This window comes from Gopherus evgoodei, chromosome 3 (assembly GCF_007399415.2).
Source record: "Gopherus evgoodei ecotype Sinaloan lineage chromosome 3, rGopEvg1_v1.p, whole genome shotgun sequence".
NCBI classification, from domain to species: domain Eukaryota; kingdom Metazoa; phylum Chordata; order Testudines; family Testudinidae; genus Gopherus; species Gopherus evgoodei.
Window position 1 is genome coordinate 173,108,702 of NC_044324.1, and position 24,137 is coordinate 173,132,838.

Here is a 24,137-nt window from a genome sequence, read left to right on the forward strand (position 1 = left end):
ACCCGGCGCGTCCCCGCCCCTTGGGGCCGAGGGTGTGGCTGGCGCAGACTAACTCGCTGGGAGGGGGCGGGGCTGAGTGGAGGCGGCCGCCGGGTTCGGTTGTAGCTGCAAATGGGCTTGGTCGGCGGCTGGTGCTGCTGCTGGGCTGGAGGGAGCGGCGCGCCCGAGTGATGGCCGGCCCCGGGCTGAGCATGCTGCCCTAGCGCGGGGGCCATGTCGGAGGCGGCTCGGAGCCTCCTGCAGCGCTGGGGCGCCAGCTTCAGGAAGGGAACGGACTTCGACTCGTGGGGGCAGCTGGTGGAGGCGATAGACGAGTATCAGATGTGAGTGCGGGGCGGCGCCGGGACGCGGGCGGGGGGCCAGGAGCGGAGCCGGGCAGGGGTGGAAGGGGAGCGGGGGCTGGGATACTGGCTGGGGGTTGGGAACGGGGAGGGGCCGGGCTGGGACACCGGCTGGGAGTGGGGTGGCGGGACCTTGGCTGAGGGAGGGGCCGGCATGGGCTGGGGGCGGAAAGGGGCCTTGGGAGCGGGCACTGGGGCTAGAGAAGGGACTGGTTCAGTAGTGTCCGGCCCCGGCGTGCCAGGCGCTGTACACCCCAAGCAAGGTCTTGTCCCTCACAGTCCAGGAAGTCGGGTCCCCTGTGAGGGACGGCGGCAGAGAGACCGCGCCCACCTGAGTAGCGCCCTTCCTGCCCAGGCAGAGGATAACGTACTCACCTGATGCAGCTGTGTTGACCCTGATGCCTCTGGGGCTGGCACTTGCGGCTGGTTTCTCCCAGGTGTGGTGGCAGAGGTGGGACTGTGGTCAGGCCGGTTGGTCGCTGGGGACAGCGATTAGATCAAGGTTCTCAAACTTTTGTACTGGTGATCCCTTTTTTATTATATATTTCACATCTTTATAAATGGTGGAGACTGACAGCTCATGACTCCCCCCCATGTAATAACCTAGTGACCCCCTGAGAGGTTCTGACCTCCAGTTTGAGAACCTGGGGATTAGAGTATGAGTGGTGTGTGGGATTTCTTTTTTGGGGGGAGGGGAGGGTTAAGGGTCTGCCTTCTGGAGTTGGGGCTCAAGGGAAATCTGGGGAAGTTAGGGAGGCTGTCAACTTGCTTTGGATGTTAGTCTGTGGATATGGTGGAATCTGTGGATATGGTGGAGTCTGTGGGTAGCTGAAGGTGACACCTGAGCATGGGACTTGGGAATGTCCCAAGCTGTTGGAAGCAATAGTTGAGTATGAGATGTGGGTACCAGGTCTGGGAGGAAGCAGATTTTATATATGGAGATGTACCTATTTCCTAGAACTGGAAGGGACCCTGAAAGGTCATTGAGTCCAGCCCCCTGCCTTCACTAGCAGGACCAAGTACTGATTTTGCCCCAGATCCCTAATTGGCCCCCTCAAGGATAAAATTTACAACCCTGGGTTTAGTAGGCCAATGCTCAAACCAGTGAGCTATCCCGCCCCTCAGATGGGGCATCTCTGGGCCTAGTCCATACTTACTTAAGAGAAAAGGCTGTCCCATCCTGCTCTTTGGCAGATATGAGCTGCTGTTGACTTGGCAGGGAACAGAGCCCAATCTGCATGGGCAAAAGACTTACTGCCCAATTTGCATCATAGAGGCTCCTCCATGAAAGAAGCGGAACTACCCTTGGGGTCTGGGGGCAGATACTGGCTGCAGTTGTTAATGTCTCTCTTGAGAGGGCAAGCTTCCAAGCTCAGACAGAAGCACTGGTTAGACCTTTGATCATCCTTGGTGTGTGTGTGTCAAACAAACAAAAAAACCAAACCCAAAACAATAACCTTTGCCAAATACTGCCCTGTCTCTGACTTCCTTTTGAGGCATGGATAGGAAGGTTATCAAGGTAATTATGAGACAATTGCAGCTATATTCTGAGTCTGTAGATTTCCTTGATCTCTTTTTTTGGGTATAGAACAGATTGCAGTGACATCAGTTGTTGACTCCTACTGATTGAAAAAACTCAACTGGTTGTTAATATTGGTTCCATCACCAACTTTTTGATGCACCATTGATCTAATGGTGGTGACTGCCTGTGGAATCCTGCAGAGGTGGACAACAGTGACTCTTCAGTGAATTAATTCCTTAAACTTGGAGAGGTCTCAGTGCTGGGCAAGTTCATCCTGCCACTAAAAGGCCCCCTCTCTTTTGCTCTATACTTTAAATCACTCCATACAGTAACAGTATCTGGATAGTTGATTGGTTGGGCTGCACCACAGTTTGGCTGTTAGGAAATTGCCTACCAAAAGAGAAAAATCTTGCACTGTGATTTGAAGGTTGGAGACTTTGGGCTCAGTTTGATCACTGGATGGTGAATTTCCTAAGAGGCCGCTTGCTTGGAAAATCCTTCAGGTTCACACTTGTGCTCCATCATTTATTGTATTCTCAGAGAATGATGGCAAAAGAGATGGTTTCTGAGATAGCCAGATCAAAATCCTAAATGAGTTAGGAAGACAAGGGCCAAGACTCTGAATCTGAAACTAGGCTTGTAAATCAGAATAAATTTTATAAAACACTGATGTTTTGTGCTATCATCGCTTCTCTCCACTTAGCAAATGGGGTGACACAAGTTGAACTATTTGGTTTGCTGTTGGCCTTCTGAATAATGACAGGGTATTGTAATAATCAAACCTTGGGATGGGAAGGAAAATAAGGAGCTCTGTTGCTAGTGTAGTATTTGAAAAGGGGCAGAGTTCCTTCATCTGGTGAAAGTAAAAGAAGGTGTTTCTAATAGTTACTGATATGTGGACATCCATAAGGGAAAAAAAAAGTCAACCATAACTTGAAAGTTTGAAATCCTCTTGGCAATCTGAGAACAGAAAATCTCAGTAGAGGATGGTATCACACTTCCTATCAGTTTCCCTAAGTGAAGGTTTGTCCAGACTTTTTCACTTTGAGGTCACTTTATGATGGTGCAGGGTCAGAATACCTATCTTCCTACTGCTTGATTTGTAAAATAATTAATTCTGCAGACCAATCCAGTTTGAGAACTTCAGCTCTAATTACTACTCCCTTCTCACCAGCTTCACTTCTTTTTGATCAGGACTGAGCTGAAGCAGGTGTCTTCCACATGCACTCTTATTTCTTTCTGATGTGTAACAGGAGACTCCTTTTCTAACACAAGTGTACAAACATATAGCTGAGTGTCATCAACATGTTGGTGACAGTGCAGTCCACATCTGCTGATGATCTCTCAGTGGTTTTATGTGCTGAATAAGAGAAGTGACAGGCATGAGCCTTGAAAAACCCCAAAGAGGGAACCTTTCATGAGAAGGAAAATGGTCCCATTGCAATCCTCTGATCTTTCATAGGAAAGATCAAAGCCAGTTTAACAGACTCTTCGCCTCTTCTAGGCACTATGGGCAGGTTAGTAACATCTCTTGATCAGTCCCATGCAGGCTGCTAATAAATAATGGATGGATATTTGGACCTGTTTTTAGCTTAAGGAGATACATCAGCATGGTTTAATGCTGCTGCATGTCAGGCCCTAGTCTGAAGCCAGATTAGAAGGGGTCTGTCTAAGTTGTCACAGTTGACTGAAGTTGACTAGCTCCAATGGTATCAATTTACTCAGGAAGTGGAGGTTGAAGATGGGATGGTCACTGCAAGCTTGCTGGCATTGCATAATGGCTTCCTGAGTACAAGCTGGCTCATAGCATGGTTTTAGTGCTGTTGATGGGTTCAGAAAAGAACTAGAGAAGTTCATGGACTTGTTAATGACTATTAACCAAGATGGTCAGGGACACAGCCCTATGCTCAGGGTGTCTCTAAACCTCCAACTGCTAGAAGTTGGGAGTGGACAACAGGGGATGGGTCCCTTGAAATTGTCCTGTTCTGTTCATTCCCTCTGAAGCATTTGGCACTGGTTGCTATTGGAAGAGAGGATACTGGGTTAGGTCGTCCATTGGTCTGATCCAGTATGGCCATTCTTATGGGACAAAACAACTGTTTGCCTCCTGCAAGTGTCTGTGAACATGTGGTCAGGTCTTTGCATGGACTTTCTGCACTTCCAAAAGCAATTCAGAGTGTTGGTAGAGCCTTGAATGGACAAGGACAGGCTGTCTGAGTGACCATCTCTTGAACCATCCCCGCAGTTCAGATTGGCTGGAAGTCCTGTGCATTGTCATCAGGGCATTCTCAATTCCCTTATCCTTGGAATCCTCTTCCCTGGGCAGTTCAAATAGAGCAAATTTTAGTGTACGATGCAAGATGCTTTTACTTATTTTCTTTCTTAAATTTCTGACAAATGGAAAGATGGTTGTGCTTATACTTCTGTAATCAAAAGCAGTGGTTCTGCAATGCTGCCTGTTGTGGGTGGCTTAGTATCTAGCTGATATGGGGATAAATTCTTTATAAATCATTACAATTAGTACTACTGTGCATACAGTGCATCTTCACACTGGTTAAAGCACAGCATGGGGGCAGTAGATCTGGGCTATATTTCTGTCATGTGGGACCTTGAATAAGTCACATAACTTCTCTTTGCCTCCATTTCCTTGCCTATAAAAGGGGGATTAAAACCACTGTGGTGTATGGCTGCGCTATTTTTCCCTCCTCTGGTTGGAAGGTGCTATAAGAACTTAATAACTACTCCAACTCCACATGTCCTCTTGCTGGGTTTTTGATTTGTAGGATCTTGAGCCCAAGAGACAGAACTGGGAGTAGAGACTTCCAGTGGCAAGTTACCTAATCTCTCTGTGCCTTTGTTTCTGCCTCTGTAGAATGGCATAATGTGTATCTCACAAGTGCTGTAAGGCTGGATTCATTCAATAGTGTAAGTTATGGGGAAATCCCAGATGGAAGGAGCTGGAAAAATGTTGAGTACTGTTGTTGTTTTGGTGCCCTTTTATTTATCGGGAATGACAACAATTGACACCGAGGCTCCATTTGTTTAGTTTTTTCCTTCCTCACTGGAAGGAATTTGCAGCTCTTCCCATGGATTCTCTTCAAAATGCCCTTTAGTTTCCTTTCACTTTCTTTGACTATTTGCTTACTGTAACTTTCCAATCCAACCCGTTGATGCTCCTCTCTCTTTGATTATGGGTGGAGTCTCCACTCAGCATGTGATGATGAGAGGAGCAAATATCAACTAAGCTATCCAATACAGTTTCAGCCCATCCGTGCCTGCATTTAATCTCCAACATCAGAGAACATGTAGTTACTACCTACTGAACCAGCTGCTACTCTCCTCCTAGACCCATCACCTTTCAGGGGAAGAGAGGGGTCTGATTGCTGTTATAAAGCCTGTATTGACTTTCTTTAAAACAGATTTCCTCTACTGGCAGTATAGCGTAGAACTAGTGGTTTGGTTTTGTTTGTTTTTTAAAGCACAAAACAAAACCATGTTTACTACTGGTTTGTGAAAGTGGCTCCAGGTTGTAAAGGGATTAGTTTCCCAGTTTGCCTAGAGCAAAAATTAAAGCCTCATGTACCTTGCTTGCTCCATTTTTAAAAAAGAGGTTAATGTGTTTGGTGCTGCTCTGAATATATTTTGCCCCTCCACCTCCCCATCCAACTTGAGTGAGCATCTCCATGAATCCCTGTTCCAGTGATTGTATAATGCAGAGGTAGGCAACCTATGGCACGTGTGCTGAAGGCGGCACGCGAGCTGATTTTCAGTGGCACTCACACTGCGCGGGTCCTGGCCACTGGTGCGAGGGGCTCTGCATTTTAATTTAATTTTAAATGAAGCTTCTTAAACATTTTAAAAACCTTATTTACTTTTACATACAACAATAGTTCAGTTACATAATATAGACTTAGAGAGAGAGACCTTCTAAAAATGTTAAAATGTATTATTGGCACACGAAACTTTGAATTAGAGTGAATAAATGAAGACTCAGCACACCACTTCTGAAAGGTTGCCAACCCCTGATATAATGATTAAGGATATGGGATGGGTAGTCTACCCATTATGGGTGGTAGTGCCTAGGGGTTAGCCCAACCTGTGTCACCTGAAATGGCCCGTTAAGATTTTGGACGGTTTTGATGATTGCAAAGACCTAGGAAAGAAGAGGATGTTGGTAGAGAGAAAGCAGTCCTGGGAATTAATAGTGTTTTGAAGAAAATCAGTTATTGTTTCTTTAAGGACCCAAGGCCAGGAGCATTGCAGACAGGGAGAGGAAGGGGACAAGGCTCCCCATACCGATTGGGGATAAGCTCGGAGAAGGAAGATAGTGTATATGCTGCCTCCTCCTTCACCGCATGGCACATACTAGCAGGAGAAGGCTGGTGCTGAACACTCTGAGCCTGAGGACTAATTAGGGAAAAGAGGGCAGTTGAAGAAGAAACTTGCTAATGCGCTACAGCTGGCCTACACCTCACCTCCAGGGAGGAAAGCAGGGAATTCCTGGCATAAGAGAGTAACTGTTTAGAGTACAACCCCACCTCCATAAAGGGGCCTCCTGAACAGAGGTAAGAAAGCTAACCTGGACTGTTATATGGACCTGGAATGGGTGTGAACTGGGTCAACTACTAAACTAAGTTACACTTTGTAGAAAGACTTAATAAATCAGACCCCACAAAAGGGAATCTGTGGCATTACCCAAGGTATAATCTGGACTGTTGAACAGCTGTGTCCCCTCAAATCTGTAATCTGCTTCACTGTGAGAGCAACCACTCCTGGTCCACTCATACACAGCCTACAGCATGTAAGTACTCCCAGCTATACTATGAATGTATGACCAGCCACTCTGGAATTACAGTGCAGAGCAAACCAGCACATTCTCAGTTCCAGACTTGCCTCTTGTACTGCCTGACCCTCTCCTGGACAACACACATTCATATAAAGTCCATCATTTTATTAATAGAAAATTATATGCACAAATCCCGTTATCTCAAATGGAGTTTCCCAAACATTTCAATCCAAGCACATTGGTTTAGACAAACAAAAAGTTTAGCCATAGAAAGATAGATTTTAAGTGATTTCAAATTAATGAGGCATAAAAGTCACAATGGGTTACAAAAAAATTAAAGGTAAATTAATATCTCACTTAACAAGCTAGAAAGCAAAAGATCTCTTTCACTACATGCTTCAGTAGTCCTGCTGGCAGAATTCCTTTCAGACAGGATCCCTCCATTAGTCTGAAGCTGTTACTTTTCCCCTCAGGTGTTGTGGCTGCCGTGGATTGAGAAAGGGAGGACTTTTTGAGGCATCTGTTCCCCATTCTTATACCTCTTCCTCTTCTTTGAGAACCATTTACAGCTGGGGTTCAGGGGAGACAGTCTGTGGGAATGGGAATGTAAATTTTTTGCTCACCCCCTTTTTCCTGCCAAAGAATGGCCACTTAACTAGGTGATGGTCCATTTGATTTCACTGAGATCTGGCTGAGGTGTCAGTTTGCTTTTTGTCTCTGAGGAACTGATTTGTGACTGCTTTCCCAGATTTGGAATATGTCTTAGGGCTTGTCTACACTTGCCAGTTCTTTTGCCAAAAACTGGCTTTTGGTGACACAATAGCATACACACTGCAAGGTCACTTTTTCGAACCCCCTGCCCCCATTTTACTTTTGGTGACCAAAACTTCCACCCCTGCGAGAGACTTTTGTCTTTTCCCCTCCCTTTATTGTCGACAAACAGCCAGTATAGACAGGTGTTTTTTTAATTTTATTGGCCTCCAGAAAGTATCCCACAATTCCCATGCTGCCGCTCTGGTCAGTGGTTTGGATTCCACTGTCCTGCAGCCAACCTGCCCCTCTCCCTTGCAAGCCTCAGGAATTTTAAATCTCATTTCCTACTTGCTGGCTTCCCAGAGGAGCTTCCCAGGTGAGCATGGATGGCTATCACACCAATGTGCTCCTGCTTGGACCACCGCTGAATTGTTGGATCTGATCAGTATGTGGGGAGAGGAGTCTGTTCAGTAGCAGCTGCAACTGACCCATAGGAATTGGGACACATGGGCAGATTTCTCGAGGCTTGTGTGAAAAGGGCTATGATCGGGACATGCAGCAGTGCAAAGCGAAGATAAAGGAGCTGACGCAGGTGTACCATAAGGCGCGGGAAGCGAACCACCGCTCCGGTGGTGCACCTAAGACCTGCCACTTCTATAAGGAGCTGAATGCCATCATTGCTGATGAACCCACCTCCATCACGGATTGCCCTGTGGATACTTCAGATGCAGCTGAAAGAGGGGATAACCTGGAGGCTGAAATTGTGGATGAAGAAGTCTAGCTAGAAGAGGATGTGGTGCTCCCAGTGGGGTTGCCGGGTGGGGTAGGCAGCCAGGAGCTTTTCTCCACTCCAAAAGTGCTCAGTGGGGAGCTCGACACAGATGAGATTCTGGGTAAGTTGCTGTGGCTTGTGTAGGGAATCGAAAAGTGGGAGGCAGGTAATGTTTTCTGTCAGCTGGACATTGCCCTTTGTAGCTAATCTGCATTGTGAAGCAGGGTATTGATGGACATCAAGACCTGCAGGGAATCCTCTAGAGAGAGGCTCTGGAAAGCTTCCAAGAGGTATTTCTTAATCCTCTGCCGCAGATTCCAAGGGACTGCAGCCTTGTTAATTCCCACATTATAGGAAGCTATACTATGCCATTTAGCAATCACTGGAGCTGGTATCAACGCGATGCACAGCTGAGCTGCATATAGACCAGAGTGAAAGCCGCAACCATTTAGCAGCTGAGTCCTGGTTTCTCTGGTCACCCTCAGCAGAGAGATGTCAGCCAGCAGGTTGGCTGCTTGTGAAAAAGTGTGGGATAATTTTAGGATGAGTTCCCTGCAGAGCTGCCCTGCAAGCTGTGACCTTTTCGTCCATACACACGACCATCTTACCACCTTCCCCCCATTCCCGAACTCACCATGATTGGGGTGCTCGCGGAGCTGTTTGCCTGCCTAGAGTCTCAGAGAAAAAGTGATTTCTACTAGTAAAATGCCATTGTTACTAAAATGTTTCAGTCATTTGCCTGAATGTAACAATCCCTCTTCTGTTCAGCACAGACCTGGAAGAACACCTCATGCACCCCCGCGAACTGGCTGCGGCAGATAAGAAAAAAACCTAGGCTCAGCAAAGAACACGTTCCTTGAGGTTCTGCAGTGCGATGAGAGACAGACGAGGGAATGGAAAGGGTGCTGGGAAGCCGAAAGGCAGGACAGAAAAGAGAGTGCTGCTTTTGCTAGGCAAGTGACAGAGTGGATGATAGAAGTTATGGCGGTTCAGACAGAGATGCTCAAGTCATTGATAAAGCTGCAGACTGAGCAGATCCGTGTTTGAACACCACTGCGGCAGATGCACAATTCTTTCCCGCCCCCCTCTATGTCCACACATTCCTTTTCACTTCACAGTACTCCTGAGTTTCCCCATCACTCCACCCCCTCACAGCTTGCACAATGATAGCCAGAGCTACACACAGTTGTGAGGTTTTATCCTTTTTAACAATAAATAAAGGCTAAGGTATTTAATGGTACAGCGTTTTTATTCTGTGTTCTACAAAAGCGTATCGCAGTCAATTCACTCTTGGGAACAGACTTCTAAAGCATTGTGTTGCATGGATCTTGGGCCCCAAAATCGTACATGGATGCAACAGGGAGGCAACTCCAAAGCAGACGTGTTACTGCCCCTCATTGTCAACGTGGTTCCTCAAAGCCTCTCTGATGTTAATAGCAGCCCTCTGGGCTCCTCTGACAGCCCTAGCATCTGTCTGTTCAAACTGTGCAGCCAAGCGCTCTGCCTCAGTGCTCCATACCTGAGCAAACATTTCACCCTTAGATTCACACAGATATGCAAAGTGCAGCACGTGGCTATGACCATGGGAATATCAGTAAGGTCTAGCCTGCCATTTAAACCTCCAGCAAGTTTTCAAATGGCCAAAGGCCCATTCGACTACCATGCGGCACCTGCTCATGTTGTTAAAACGTGCCTTGCTGCTGTCCAGGTGCCCTGTGTAAGGTTTCATGAGCCAGGGCTGTAAAGGATAAGCCAGGTCTTCCAGTATTACTGTGGGCATTTCCACATCCCCAACTATAAACTTGTGGTCTGGAAAGAAAGTCCCCACCTACAGCTTTCTGTGCAGGCCATCGTTCCTGAAGATGCGTGTGTCATGCACCTTTCTAGACCAGCCTGCATTGATGTTCGTGCAATGCCCCCGGTGATCCACCAAGTGCCTGCAACACTGTGGAGAAATATCCCTTCCTATTGATGTATTCAGAAGCAAGGTGGTCTGGTGCTAAAATTGGAATGTGTTGATTTGCAACTGACTGGTAGCAGTCTGGATTCGCAAGCTTCCACACAGTGATTGCAACATGCTTTTCTACTGGAAGGGCAGCTCTCAATCTGATGTCCTTGTGCTGCAGGTCTGGGGAGAGCTCAGCACATAACTCCATAAAGACTGCTTTACGCATCCTAAAGTTCTGTACCCACTGGTTGTCATCCCACACCTGCATGGCAATGCGATCCCACCAATCAGTGTTTGTTTCCCTAGCCCAAAAGCGATGGTCTACCATATGCAGCTGCTCTGTGAGTGCACAAAGTACTGATAAGTTGCTGCCGTCCATATCGCACTCGGGTGTCTGCAATTCATCCTCTGCTAACTTTGCGAATAACTCTGTGAGTAACTGTGCTGCCACGTGCGATGTCCTCACGACAGCAAACAGCACACAGGAGAGAAGTGCGGGATCCATCCTCTCTCATTGCAAATGCTGGCACGCACTACAGAAGAATGACAGTTGGAAAAACGGCACGAAAGGAAGCCGGAGACCTTTGGAGGGGTGGGATATAAAGCGGTGCATGATGGTACATTTTGCACATCCCAGGATGCGCCGCGGTCCGTTTCCACATTCCCACAACAGCTAGCGACGGATGGTGTCGTCAGGCACTGTGGAATACATACTCACAGTCTATTGCTCTCGCTGTCGACAAAGGTGCCCCAAATACGGACACAATGTGTCGACAGAGGGAGCAAATGTAGACATGCTTGGGCGACTTTGCTTTTGTCAATTTTTCCTTGGTGACATTAGTTTCATCGAAAAAACTTGCAAGTGTAGACAAGCCCTTAGTAACACCATACAGTAGACATCTTAACTTTACATACAATGTTGCCACACATGTTTTACCAGGACAATAAAGATTAGCAAATCATGAGTTTTCAGATTATTTTACAAGGCACAGATTTCATTGTACAAAATTTATCATAGCCTTGAAAAAGGAGTGGATGTAGGGATAGAAACTGTTATGGGTACACATTTTGAACCACTTTAGTCTGGGTGATTGAAACAATGAACTCAAGGGCCACAAGGGTGTGTTGCAGGCCAGTGCCCCGTAGCAAGATCCGAAGGTGCTTTGTAACAGTGCAATCTTGAGGAGTTGTACCTTAATCCTAAACGTTCCTCCTGAGCTGAAATGTGATGTAGAATCACTGAACAGATAGTTTTTTTCCATCTCTATCTTCTATCAGTCCATCTCCCGATGCAGAATCATTCCCTAGAGCACACCTTCAAATGCTTTGTCAAATTTCCATGATCTAATTGTCAGGACTCCTTTCTTCCTGCTATGCAACAAGGGAAAACATGTAGTGTTCCTCCCTAAAATGTCGTCCCACTACTTTTAGTTATACCCCAAGTAGTATCCTTAAATAAATACTCTGCCTCTGTAACATTTACATCCCTCACATATTTGTAGAATCCTTATTTCCTCCTTTGTTTTTATTTTGCCAATGAGCAGTGTAAATTAAATTATTTTCTCACTGCTGAAAATGACCCCTTGTGGGTGACCTGGGCTTGGGAAAATCCATGTTTCCACGGTACATGTTATCAGTCAGACACCTTACATGAGCACTACATTAAAATCTAAAAACAAAAATTGAGGTGGTAAGAAAATGCCCACTTTTTTCTACTGGAATGCTCTTGCTGTCATCAAATGCTGAAGTCTGGCATATGACCATTGCATTATTTTTCATTTATAGAGGTCCACTGGGGAACTCAGTGCTACACAGAGGACGTCAGTCCCCACCTCAAGAAGCTCATACTCTACATTAAATACCATCCATCCAATCTCTCTCTCAAATCTTATGTTCTTGATTCAGGAAAGTAGAGGCTGAATGGGGAAAAGGACAATGTGTCTTATAGACTGATTTCTTTCTTTTTGGCAATTTAAAATTTTCAAGGTAATCCAAGAATAACTAACAAACCACATTTGCAGTGTTCAGATATGTTCCGTGTGTGTTAGCGTTTGGACTAACAGCCCAAGTCTCTCTATTCCTAGAACAGGACCAATACACATTCCTAGAACAGGACCACACATTCTCCTGCCAATGTATCTCAACCCTGTTCTGAAAGGACCATGTCTAGGAGTGAGAGGATCCAGGGCCCATTCAGTCCTTGGATATTTTTTTACTGAGACTGCCAACAAGAGTGTCTTGGTATAAATCGCAGGGTGTTTTGTGTTAAACAGATTCACTGGGAATCTGACTGAGATGATCAGACTCTCTTTGCTGAACAGCCATCTAATGCTAGCAATTTTTGGTCACAAATGATCCAAGCTGAGGTTGGAAGGACAATGAAGGTCACTACATCCCAATTCTAATCTCCTGAGTCATCCATTCCACCCCTCCTCCCAAATAGTTATTTAAATTGGAACTTGTAGAGGGATTGGTGTTTACTATTAAAAACTAGGTTTTACCTTTTCAATATTATGTTTCTTACTGAGGAAGAGACACTTTACAAAAATATTATATATATGGAGATAGAGCTGGAAGGGACCCTGAAAGGTCAAGTCCAGCCCCCTGTCTTCACTAGCAGGACCAAGTACTGATTTTTGCCCCAGATCCCTAAGTGGCTCCCTCAAGGATTGAATTCACAACCCTGGGTTTTGGAATCTGGTACCAGTGAAGTCTTTCTTACCAGCAAGTACAGTATGCATGTGAGAGATGAATCAAGAATGAGCTTTTGAATTTTCTCTAGGTTTTTCTGCTCCAAAAACTTTCCTAAATGACCTTTCAGAATGATAAGCAGTTGTGGGGAGAGAGTCCTTTTCCCTTTCGTATACCCAATTCTGTAATTCTACTGCTACAGAAACTTCAGAAGTGCTGATATATTGGAGTTTTTAAAAGAAAGTTTGTGATTCTATTTCAAGTTCACATGGAATGCAATCCCAATAAATCCTTATCAGTAACTTATTGCAGACTTGTAATGAGTTTTTGTTCTCCCATAGATCTTTGACAAAACTGCCCCTAAAAGCTTTTTCATGCATCTTGTTTCCAAATTTAAATTAAAAACCAGTGCTCTAATATCTCTTACCTCATTAGAATGGAAGGATGTCAGTTGCTGTGTTAGAACAGGATTAAAAATTTAACCTCTGAAAAGATTTTGGAAAGTAACAGTTCATCCATATAAAAATAATACTTTGCTCTTATAGGGTTTTCATCCATAGATTTCAGTGTTTTATAAAGAAGGGTAGGTATCATTGTCCCCATTTCACATATGAGAAAACTGAGCTGCAGAGAGAGTAAGGGTCTTGTTAATATGTGACATCTGTAAAAACAGCCACATTAGAAAAGCATGAAGTTAAACAAAAACACCATTTGGATTAATTTTGGCACCCTCTCTCCAATAGTAAATGAATAGAGCTGTGCAAATAATAGATTTTTAAGTTGCTGGCTGAACTGGAAAAAAGAATCATTTCAGATTGACCCAAAACAAAAATATTTTGATATTTTCCTAGCAAAAAGAAATCCCCCCCCCCACCACCTTGTTTTGGGTCAGATAGAATGTTTTGTTCTCACTTTGGGTGTCTAACTTTTTTTTTTTAATTAACAGCAAAGGACATTTAGAAATGCCACTCACAAAGCTGGAGCGGGAACAAGTTCAAAATGTGCTCCCTAGTTCAAAGAATCAAGTCCTCCTGTGTATGGTATTGTCAGGGCTATACCCCAGATTCCTACAAGTTCTCCTGTATAGAAGTTACAATGCTTTTTTCTTCCTTGGCTTAATTAAATTCCATGACTCTCATGCTTTATGATAGCAGATAGACCTGTTAATGCTTTCTTGCCCGTTAGCAGATGGCATTGGCTTTTATGAGCCTTACTGTGTCAGTTTTATCAAGAAAATTAGCATTTTAAACAATATCCAATTTGTTAAAATATGATGAAATCAAATAAATGCATATTTTGCACTTGGTGCTTTCCAACCAACAGTCAAAGTGCTTTACAGAGACTGGTAATTACCACCCTTGCTTGATAAATGGGGAAATTGAGGTCCAGAGAAGTTAAATGACTTACCCAATGTGTGTCAGTGAGTCAGTGCTCAATTCAAGAGAAGAACTCTGGTCTCCTAATTTCTGCATTCTGAGGGGATACACGATTGTATCTGCACTGAAGTGTGACAGTCTTTTGTTTTAATACTTGATATTTAAAGTACAATGAAACCTATCCAAGTGACCACCTTCATTGGAGGGCTCTCAAGGCAGGAGGTTGTCTAAAGTATCCCCAAATATAACAAGTCCAGTTCTGCTCCAGCTTCATGAGAAGACCATTTCTGTTAAGCAAGTGATTTTGCCAGTCCCTTCTACTATGACATGCACAAATCCTCATTTTGCTCCTTTATGATATATAGAAGGCCTGAAAGGTGCTTCTGAAAAGTTTGCTTGTTTTACTTTAGACCTCCCAGGGATGTAAAATCTGCTTTTTCTGGAAGACCTCTTGTGTCTTGATAATCAGTCATCTTATCTGGGGGAGTTGGCATATTCAATCTTCAACAGACATCTCTTCTCTAGAATGTCTGTCATTAGAGTTAAATAGGTGTTAAAAAGTTAGACAAAAAATTGTTACTTTGACTCTCGTGATGATTTAGTTTCAGGAGTTTTCTAGTCATTACAGAATTATCCAGAGTAAACAAGATGTGTATTTCTAAATAAATGTTGTGCTTGTTTTTCATATTAGAAAGTTTTAGGTGGTCCTTATACATCATAAAAAGATGCAGTCCCACTCTTACCTTTTGTAGATCTCCTGTATGTCTTCTTTAACTGTCTGGTGTGATCATGCGTTTGTCAATACAATGTCCACAGTCTAAGGGTTTTTAATATTAGGAATATGCAAGCACAATAGTCTACAAAACTTTTAGCTAACTTGTTTCTGACGACAGCACCATGGGATTCAGTGTTTTGTTCCCAATCTACAGGAAAATATTTAATACTCTTCCCCCCTTTTTCCCCATCCAGATTAGCAAGACATCTACAGAAAGAGGCCCAGTCTCAACACAACAACTCAGAGTTCACAGAAGATCAAAAGGTACGTTACTGTTCATTCGGTCCATGGGTGCTTGATCATGCAAGGTCCTGGTCGCTGGAGTCCTCTTGAAGGCTCTCAGAGGACCGAGCCCTCTGTTTTTCTTCTCCCTTGATGGAGAAGGTACTGTGAAAACACAAAATAGCATGGCTGAAATGTTTATCATTAGATGTGACAGATATTCTGATGTGCAGTATTCATGTCTTACAGTCTGGCCAGAATCCTTCATAACCAGAGTTTTTCTTTTTGGGTGACCTTTTAATAACTTATAGAACTTTGGCAAGGAATTAATTTAATTTTGTAAAGTCCAAATGTAAAATGTCTTGAACTGCAGATGTGTCTAGTGCGTGGGGGAGGATGTTAAATTAACATGTAACACTTGATGGGAAGTGAGACTGCCAAAGTCTTCTAGAGCAGGGGTTCTCAAACCTTTTCTTTTGAGGCCCTCCCAACATGCTATAAAAACTTCACGGTCCATGTGTGCCACAACAACTGTTTTTCTGCACATAAAAGCCAGGATGAGCGTTAAGGGGTAGCAAGCAGGACAACTGCCTGGGGCTCCATACCACAGGGGGCCCCATGAAGCTAAGTTGCTCAGGCTTATCCCTGGGTGACAAGGCTTGCGGCCCTGGGCTTCAACCCCATGTGGCAAGTCAATGCCGGCCCTGCTTAGTGGTCCTCCTGAAACCTGTTTGTGGCCCCCCAGAGGGGCCCCGGACTCCTGGTTGAGCACCACTGATCTAGAGTCTTCACTCTTTGCAGTCTTTCGACTGAACAAGGTTGTAGTGTGTGTTCTGTTATATTTTGTCTGCATCATGTTAGTGTAATTCTGGAAGAGGGTTTGTTAAAAAGGAAAACTCCAAAAGATTTTCTCAGCACTGAAAACCAATTTTAGTGAGGTGTATTCAGTCTGATAAACCTCCCCAATCCTGCTGTTAATACACGGGACTTTGCTACCCTTGTGATATTTTGTGAAGGAACAGGGTTTTATTAGAAGTGATGGCCATTTAGAGAAGACTTGTGATTACAGGTATTGTTTATGGGAGCAATAGCTTATTTAGGAATGGAATTTTCCAGTACATAACTCAGTTCAGTATACAAATTACAGAATTATGTGTGGATTAGAGAAAAAGAACCTAGTAAGAGATGCTTTATGATCTGCTGTGGACTGAGTTGGAAGGTGTGGTTGGTTAGCAGGTGGTGTTAATCTCACTTATGGCAGACTGTGATTAACAGCATGCTGTCCTTTATGCTGTGTATCAGTATGAACTTCACTGTTTCAAGATGATTGCAAAACTGGGTTCTTTGAACTTTGTGGATAATTTCTTGCCCCAGATAAGAGTATGTGTGTGTCATAGGGAGGGGAAGGCTGCTCCCTGTGGAACAGATCTCTTGGAGGGCCTGGTAGGGTTGCCAGGTGTCTGGTTTTCGACTGGAACAATCAGTTGAAAAGGGACCCTGGTGGCTCCAGTCATCACTGCTGACTAGGCTGTTAAAAATCTGGTCGGCAGTGCTACGGGGTTAAGGCAAGCTAGTCCCTACCTATCCTGGTACCATGCTGCACCCCAGAAGTGGCCAGCAGGTCCGGCTCCTAGGCAGGGGAGCCATGGGGCTCCACACAGTGCCCCTGCCCTGTGTACTGGCTCCGCACTCCCATTGGCCAGGAACCAAATTAATAGGCAGCAGGTTTAAAACAAACAGAAGGAAGTATTTTTCACACAACGCACAGTCAGTCTGTGGAACTCCTTGTCAGAGGATGTTGTGAAGGCCAAGACTAAATAGGGTTAAAAAAAGAACTAGATAAATTCATAAAGGATCGGTCCATCAATGGCTGTTTTCCAGGGTGGGCAGCGATAATGTCCCTAGCCTCTGGTTCCCAGAAGCTGAGAATGGGCGACAAGGAATGGAAAACTTGATGATTACCTGTTCTGTTCATTCCCTGTGGGGCACTTGGCATTGGTCACTGTCAGAAGACAGGATACTGGGCTAGATGGATCTTTAGTCTGACCCAGTATGGCCGTTCTTATTACATTACTTGATCTCTTTAGTTTTGGCCATGTCTGTTAGCCTGCCCTTCTGGGTGAAAACAACTAACACCCTGTGCAGATCTCCACACAATGCATGTGACCTTTCAAGTTTCTGACTAAAAAATGCTTGCATGAGCCTTTTAGAAAATTATTCTTGGCCTTATGCAGTGTTGAAAAATCTTATTTTTTGTGTGCTGATAACTTGCTGAAACACTTGCACAGCTGTTTAATCTTAGCATGCCTCATTAAACTACTGGTCTGCTAACAACTTGGACCTTTCTTGAAAACCAAACTTCGCTTAAGCTCTCTATTTGTGCAAACATCTCAAACTGCATTACAGTTAGCACAGTCATTACTCACACAACAGTACAGACAAAGCCTTGACTACTAGATCAACTGACTTTTTCCCTTCTAAACACTAGTTTACATTGAAACTGGATCTTTAACAGCTCTAACTAGCAGAGTTCATTACAGCTTCAGTACTGCTAATAAGATATTAAGTGTTTTCATTGCTGTAAAAGGAGCCCCTGCATGGGATAGTTGCAGCTGAAAACGATAGTGTTTAGCTGCATTTTGTACTTTTGGGTTGGGTGTGGTCCCTTAAAAATAGTTATGAATAATGGCTGCTGGTATCTTGCCATAATTCAATAGATTCCATATAAAACCTGTTCTTTTCTATTTTAAACTCCAAATCTCTCCAAATTTAATCTGTTCCTAGTGCTGTGTTATCATTCTTCAACTCCCAAGAGCCTAATGACACACACTTTGCAGTTTCATCTGCCCCACTATAAGGAGTTAGCTGGTTAGACCAGGCAGCTGTAAGAATCTAACTTCAGGATGGGATCTGCTAAGCATAGGGGTGGGGTGGTGGTGGTGAATTAATACTGTGTGTGTGAGACTGAGGAAGAGCAGAAGTTAAATTATGTTTACATGTCTTGCTCACATCACACAGGGCTGGAGATTTAGTGTACCAATCCTCTTGCTAATTGAGAGAGTAATTGCTCATTGCTCTCAGTCTCTAGAAGCATAATTGGGGGATCTGTTCTATCTGTTGCATTTTCTTAACACTCAGTTGGCATGCTCACTGCTCCTTTGCACTGATATTAGAATTACATTTTATATGTAGAGATTCTGCCTCCCTAGGGGAGCTCTGTCCTCTCTTTCTCCATCACTTCAGACCTCCCCATCCTGGAGGTCCTTCATTTGTGGACAACCTCTTTCCAGTCGTTTTCAAAGAACTCCCAGTGCTGTTGCTTAATTGACTAGAGAGAATACCAGACATTCTCTTCTGGGGGTTGAGCATGCCGCATCAGTAGCGCTACTGTCTTTGATTCCTGTCCCATACCCAACCCTGACCGTGGGACTAGGCCATGCATTAAACTGAATGTGTGGAACATGGGTACTCAATCTTCTTAACGCTAAGGTATTCGAATGTACTCCAGAGCAGGAGGTACATGATTTCTAATATGTATTGGTTGAGGGCAGAGAAGCAGAGTTTTCTCTCTAACATGAGGCAGATGTCATTCAAGCACAAAAGAGACAGAGCTTTCTCAGGGGCCAGCCCAAGACTGGAGTGGACTCCCATAAGAACTAAGGACCATATCAAATCTCACCAGCTTCCAGTGGAAGTGCAGGGCACTCTTCTTTGATTTTGCCTTTTCTAATGTAAACACATAGCAATGTATTTTGTGTATATGTTGTAAACAAAAAAAATTCCAAACCTAACACTTCACTGCACACACTTCTCTGCCAGGGAGAGAAGAGAACAAACACGTGACAGATGTTAGGCCAGAGGGTCCCAAACTGTAGGGTGTGCCCCAGCAATGTTCGGGGGGGCAGGGATCAGGGAGAGAGCGCTCCCAGTCATGGTCCTGGCCCAGTGCCTGATCCTACCCCCAGCTTTGGCGTGGCTCCACACCTGGCTGCTGGCCCAGCTGCCAGCATCCACCACAGCCTGGCTATGGCTCCGCTCCCACCCCTAGGCTTCACCCCATGCCACATCTCTGTCCCTGCTCCCAGCCCTACCCTCAGCTTCGGCCCCCTTACCCTGTTCTCCCCACCCCTGACTCCGTCCCCCCAGAGTCGCAGGCCCACTCCTGGCTCTGGGGTTGGGGAGGGGCATGACCCTCAAAAGTTTGGGAACCACTGTGTTAGGCACATTGTTTAGTGCACTGCTGGAAGGCGCTCAGATACTACAGTACTTAGCATGGTATGAGAACCTGTGTAGCCTAGAATAGAACATAGTACAGTAACTCCTCACTTAACGTTGTAGTTATATTCCTGAAAAATGTGACTTTAAGTGAAACAATGTTAAACAAATACAATTTCCCCATAAGAATTAATGTAAATTGGGCGGGGGGGTAGGTTCCAGGGAAACTTTTTTCACCAAACTATATATATTTTTTTATATATATATAAACACACACAGCATAAGTTTTAAACAATCAATTTAATACTGCACGTAGCAATGATGATTGTGAATCTTGGTTGAGGTGGTGAAGTCAGATGGTGGGATATTTCCCAGGGAATGCCTTACTGCTAAATGATGAACTAGCAATTGGCTGAGTCCTCAAGGGTTAACACGTTGTTAATGTAGCCTCACACTCTACAGGGCAGCACAAATGGAGGGAGGGGAGACAGCATGGCAGACAGAGACACACACCCTCTGTGTGTGGGGGGAGAGAGAGATGCTCATTGCCCCTTTTAAGTACGCTGACTCCGCTCTAAGTACATTGATTTCTTTTAAGTAGATCAGGAAGTTGAGACGACAGCTGCAGCCAGCAAGCTCTCTCCTACTGACCCCTGTCATGTCCCCGCCTTGCTCTATATGGAGAAGGGTTAAGCGGGGGGCAGAAGGGGGGAGTGGGAGACCCTGACATTAGCCCCCTACTTTCTCTCCCCTCCCCCTGCACAGCAAGCAGGAGGCTCCTGGGAGCAGCTCCAAGGCAGAGGGCAGAAGCAGTTCATGGCAGTGGGGGGAGGGACAGCTGAACTGCCTGGCAATTGATAGCCTCCCGGGCAGCTGCTGGACAGGGAGCTCAGGGGAGCGGGGTGCTGATAGGGTGGCCGCTGGTCCAACCTGGTTCCAGGCCCCCACCAGCTAGCTGCAATGGGCTGCTCTTCCAGCAAAAAGTGGAGAAAGCAGAAGGCTGCCAAACGTTATAAGGGAGCATTGCGCTACTTTAAACGAGCATGTTCCCTAACTGATCAGCAATGTAGCAAGGGAACAATATTAACCAGGACAACTTTAAGTGAGGAGTTACTGTATAAACTACAAGGAATCTATGCCTAGATCAGCACCATCTCATGAGGTGATGTTTAAAACCAAGAAGGCAGGATCACTGTGCAGTAGGTATTGGCTTTTGACTGACATGCATGGCTTGGGAATTGACCTAAATACTGTTGGAATCAGCAGTAGATCAGTCCATTACCTCTTTTCTATTTTTAGGTAGTAAAATTGCTACATGAGGAACCCAAACTCTTTTTTTTTATTTTTTTAGACTAGGCAATAACAGATGCTTTTATTGGACTTTCACCTGAGCTTTATCACCCATTATATTGAACTTGCTTTTCTCCATAGCTTTATCATAGTCACCATTTTTGTCTTATTGGCCATATTATATTTCTCTGTTTCTCTTTGTTAACCTATTGCTAGTTGCTTTGTTTCCATCATTACCAAGACATTCTCTTCTAGGTGCTGAATAATCTTGTGACTTTCAAAACTGTAGCCCTTGCACCGAAATACTTTTAATGGGTAGTCTTGACCATTAGTGCCTACCTGATTGGAAGCTTCGTTCTTCCTGAAAGCTTTTATACTGGTGGCACTGAAGATTATCTGCATCATTGCTTGTAAGCCTTCTACCATTGTCTGTTTCTCTAGCTGGCCACTTTGAAAGGCCTTTATGAGAGATGTAATATATTGAAAGACTCCTCTTTGCTGATGGTGTCTTGTCTAGGGCTCTGGCTCTGGCTCTTTCCTCCACAACTAGATGAATTGAGGCCTTCTAAGGATTCCACCTGTGGTAATCTCACCACAGCATCTCGCGCATCACTTCTGTATATGAAGGGAGAAATTGCAACCTATTCTTGATCAATGGCAATCTTACATGGCTAACAAGCTTTAACTGAAGAGGTCTCTCCTATTTGGGTGAAATTGTTAACCCATTTGAAATTGTTAGCAGTGTTTAAGTACCCTAAAAAGTTTTACAAGACTTGCTTCGAATTCATATGGACTGCTATTCCTAGAATGTTAGCTGTTGCAATTATATGGACCAGTAAGTTGTTGGTTTTCTGTTGTTCAAGGGAGTTCTCGTCTATTCTTCCCCACAACACACAGAGCAAAACACAGACAAACCTATGCTTAGGGTACAGTAGGACCTGCTTCTGAGAGATTCTGAGCATCCACAACTTCCACTGAAGGGTGATCAGTATACTTCTCTGGATCAGCTCCTCATTTAGTTTTGTAATCGGGGGGTGGGGTGGGGAGACGGGATCTACAAATCTTTCCTGGAAGGGTAAATGGGAACAAGTAATTTCACATTTTCAAAGTCATTGATCTTATTCTCAGACATGTCCCCCATCACTCCCAGAGTAATCATAAGGTTTATAAGCAATTTATGGTGTGGGAGGCAGTGCCCCGGTCTGCAGTTCGTTCCCTGACACATTTGTACCGATGAGCTATGTGGAAGGAGTTCAATTGCCAATGGTTATGTAATATTGTCCATTGCACTTTCAGTCTTTGACTTGTATATATTGTTTCTAGATGCCAATATTAAAATAATGTTTGATATTAATATTGCTGTACAATCAAATTTTTGGGGATGTGAAAAAGTGTTTGTAAGCTTGTTTTAAAGAAGGGGGCTGTTTTCTTGAATGTAGTTGTATGCAGCTTTAATTGGCAAACAAATGACGTAATTTCCTTCTCTTCCTTACAGAAAACCATAGCTAAAATTGCAACATGCCTAGAATTGCGGAGTGCAGCTTTGCAGGTATAGTAACTTAAAGTATTCTCCTGCCATATCCTGTTCTGCTCTTTTTCTTTTGAGTTTTTATGAGTGTCAACCAAAAACATGGGAAGACAATTCTCTATGGAAATCTGATTTGTGCAGTCAGGGAAGTGACTTTGCTTCTTAGTTAAATGTTTCTATTCCTCTCTCTGTTAAGTTTCAGTGGAATGAAGTGGGGAAGTAGGTAGTGTGTAAGGTTTTCCAGATGTAGGCATGATTTCTGGTTGACAAAGTTAGCAATCTCTTTGAATGCTGGGACTTCTACCACCAGGTAGTTGCCTGAAAGTCTCTGAATGCTTACGGGCATTTGTGTGCAATGGGTTTAAATGGGTATGAAACTGCAGGCTTCCTGTTTCCTGTTCCTTGTCACTTCATATTCCTTCCATAGAAAATGACAGTCATGGTGGTTTGCACGGGGGCTATACAAACAGGAGCAGAAATAGCACTGGAGTGAACTTTACACAAGCCTAGCTGTTTTCATGCTGTCCCAGCTAGACCTCAAGGAAGCACTTAAGCAGTTTTCACTCTGCATAGATTCATGTCCTCACTACTACTCCACCAGAGGAAGTTGTGCAGATACAAATGTGGGGGGCGAAGGGAAGAGAGTTAACTTTAAAAAGGAGGTGAGGGAGACTTCTAACAATGGGAGACGGGGTGACAGAAAATGAATTTAGGCGCTGAACTGCAGTGTAGGTTTTATTTCTTCCATTATTCATCTAAATAAGGTCTTGTAGAAATCAATTTAAGATGTTTCTTCCTGCATTTTGACCTTGGCTTTTATTCCTTATACCTTTTTACCCCTTTCAGTAGCTAATGAACAAGTTATTTAAAATCCCCTTGTGTTATCCTGGCTGCTTGTGAAACAATAATAGTTACAGTCACAGAAAATGCAGGTAGGGGTTGTACTGTGTGATGGTTTATGGACTGTGTGTGTTAAATATGATTTGATTTATAAGAAATTCCTCAAACTCAGTCTTGCCAGGAAAGAAGCTCTGGCCTCTGTCAAAATTACAGCAGAAAAATCTTGCTTTAAAAATTGTAAAATATAAGCTCTGTTTGCTTTTTGTGACTTTAAACATAATCTAGTGTCCAATATGTGTTAAGACTACAAGGTTTTGATTTAATTTCTGCCTGTGTTAATGCCACATACTTTTAAAAATGGCTGAAGATCTGGGAAGTCTCTTATCTACCTAATCAACAGTGAAGGCTAGCTGTATTGATATCCAAAAGAGAGCGCATCCCCACCAATTGAAGAGGAGGCAGGCTCCATGGTATACTTGATAGCACAAGACTGGGAGTCAAGAGTCCTGGGTTTTGTTCCCAGCTCTCCGTTGATTTTCTGTGTTACCTTAACCTCTCTGTTCTTCAGTTTACCAGTCTGTAAACTGAGGTAATACATACTCACCACTCAAGTCCTTTTGACATCTGTTGATGAAAAGTCCTAAGTATTTTCTTCATCCTCCATTGGCTGAAGAGCCAAGTGGAAGCAGAGCTGACATTTTTATTTTTCCATAGCTGCAGGGAGCTGAAGGTGAAGTGGAATCAGAAACCACTCCCACCCTCTGACCTTCTAGTGGATAAGCTCAAAGAGTGCAGGTCCTTTCTCCCAGCAGCCATTGCGGTAGGACAAAGAGTGAATTCAGAAGCTGCATGCCTGACCCTGAACTGTAGCCGGCCAAAGAACTGAGTGAGGAGCACACAGCACAGACTGCAACCAGCCTTTTCTCCCTGGGTGCAACTTCCTTATATGAGAAGGGAAATAGCAAGGAGCATCCCAAAGCTGCATGATCTGATGTACGCTTTCATCTTAGAATGGGGTTTGTAATGGTGTTGGCGGCTATTTATAATCTGCAGCATTAGCTGGTTCATGTTACTCTAC

At 44.3% G+C, this 24,137-nt stretch overlaps 1 protein-coding gene across 1 annotated transcript in view; it reads left to right on the forward strand.

Annotated features, from left to right (window-relative positions):
- Window positions 1–91: 91 nt before the first annotated feature.
- AIDA (axin interactor, dorsalization associated) overlaps window positions 92–24,137 on the forward strand; it is a 60,247-nt gene continuing 36,201 nt past the window's right edge. The window contains exons 1-3 of the mRNA XM_030557459.1: window positions 92–323; window positions 15,159–15,228; window positions 22,187–22,240. Of these exons, the coding sequence (XP_030413319.1) occupies window positions 214–323; window positions 15,159–15,228; window positions 22,187–22,240 (234 nt within the window). The 5' untranslated portion in view covers window positions 92–213. The remainder of the gene's footprint in view (window positions 324–15,158; window positions 15,229–22,186; window positions 22,241–24,137) is intronic.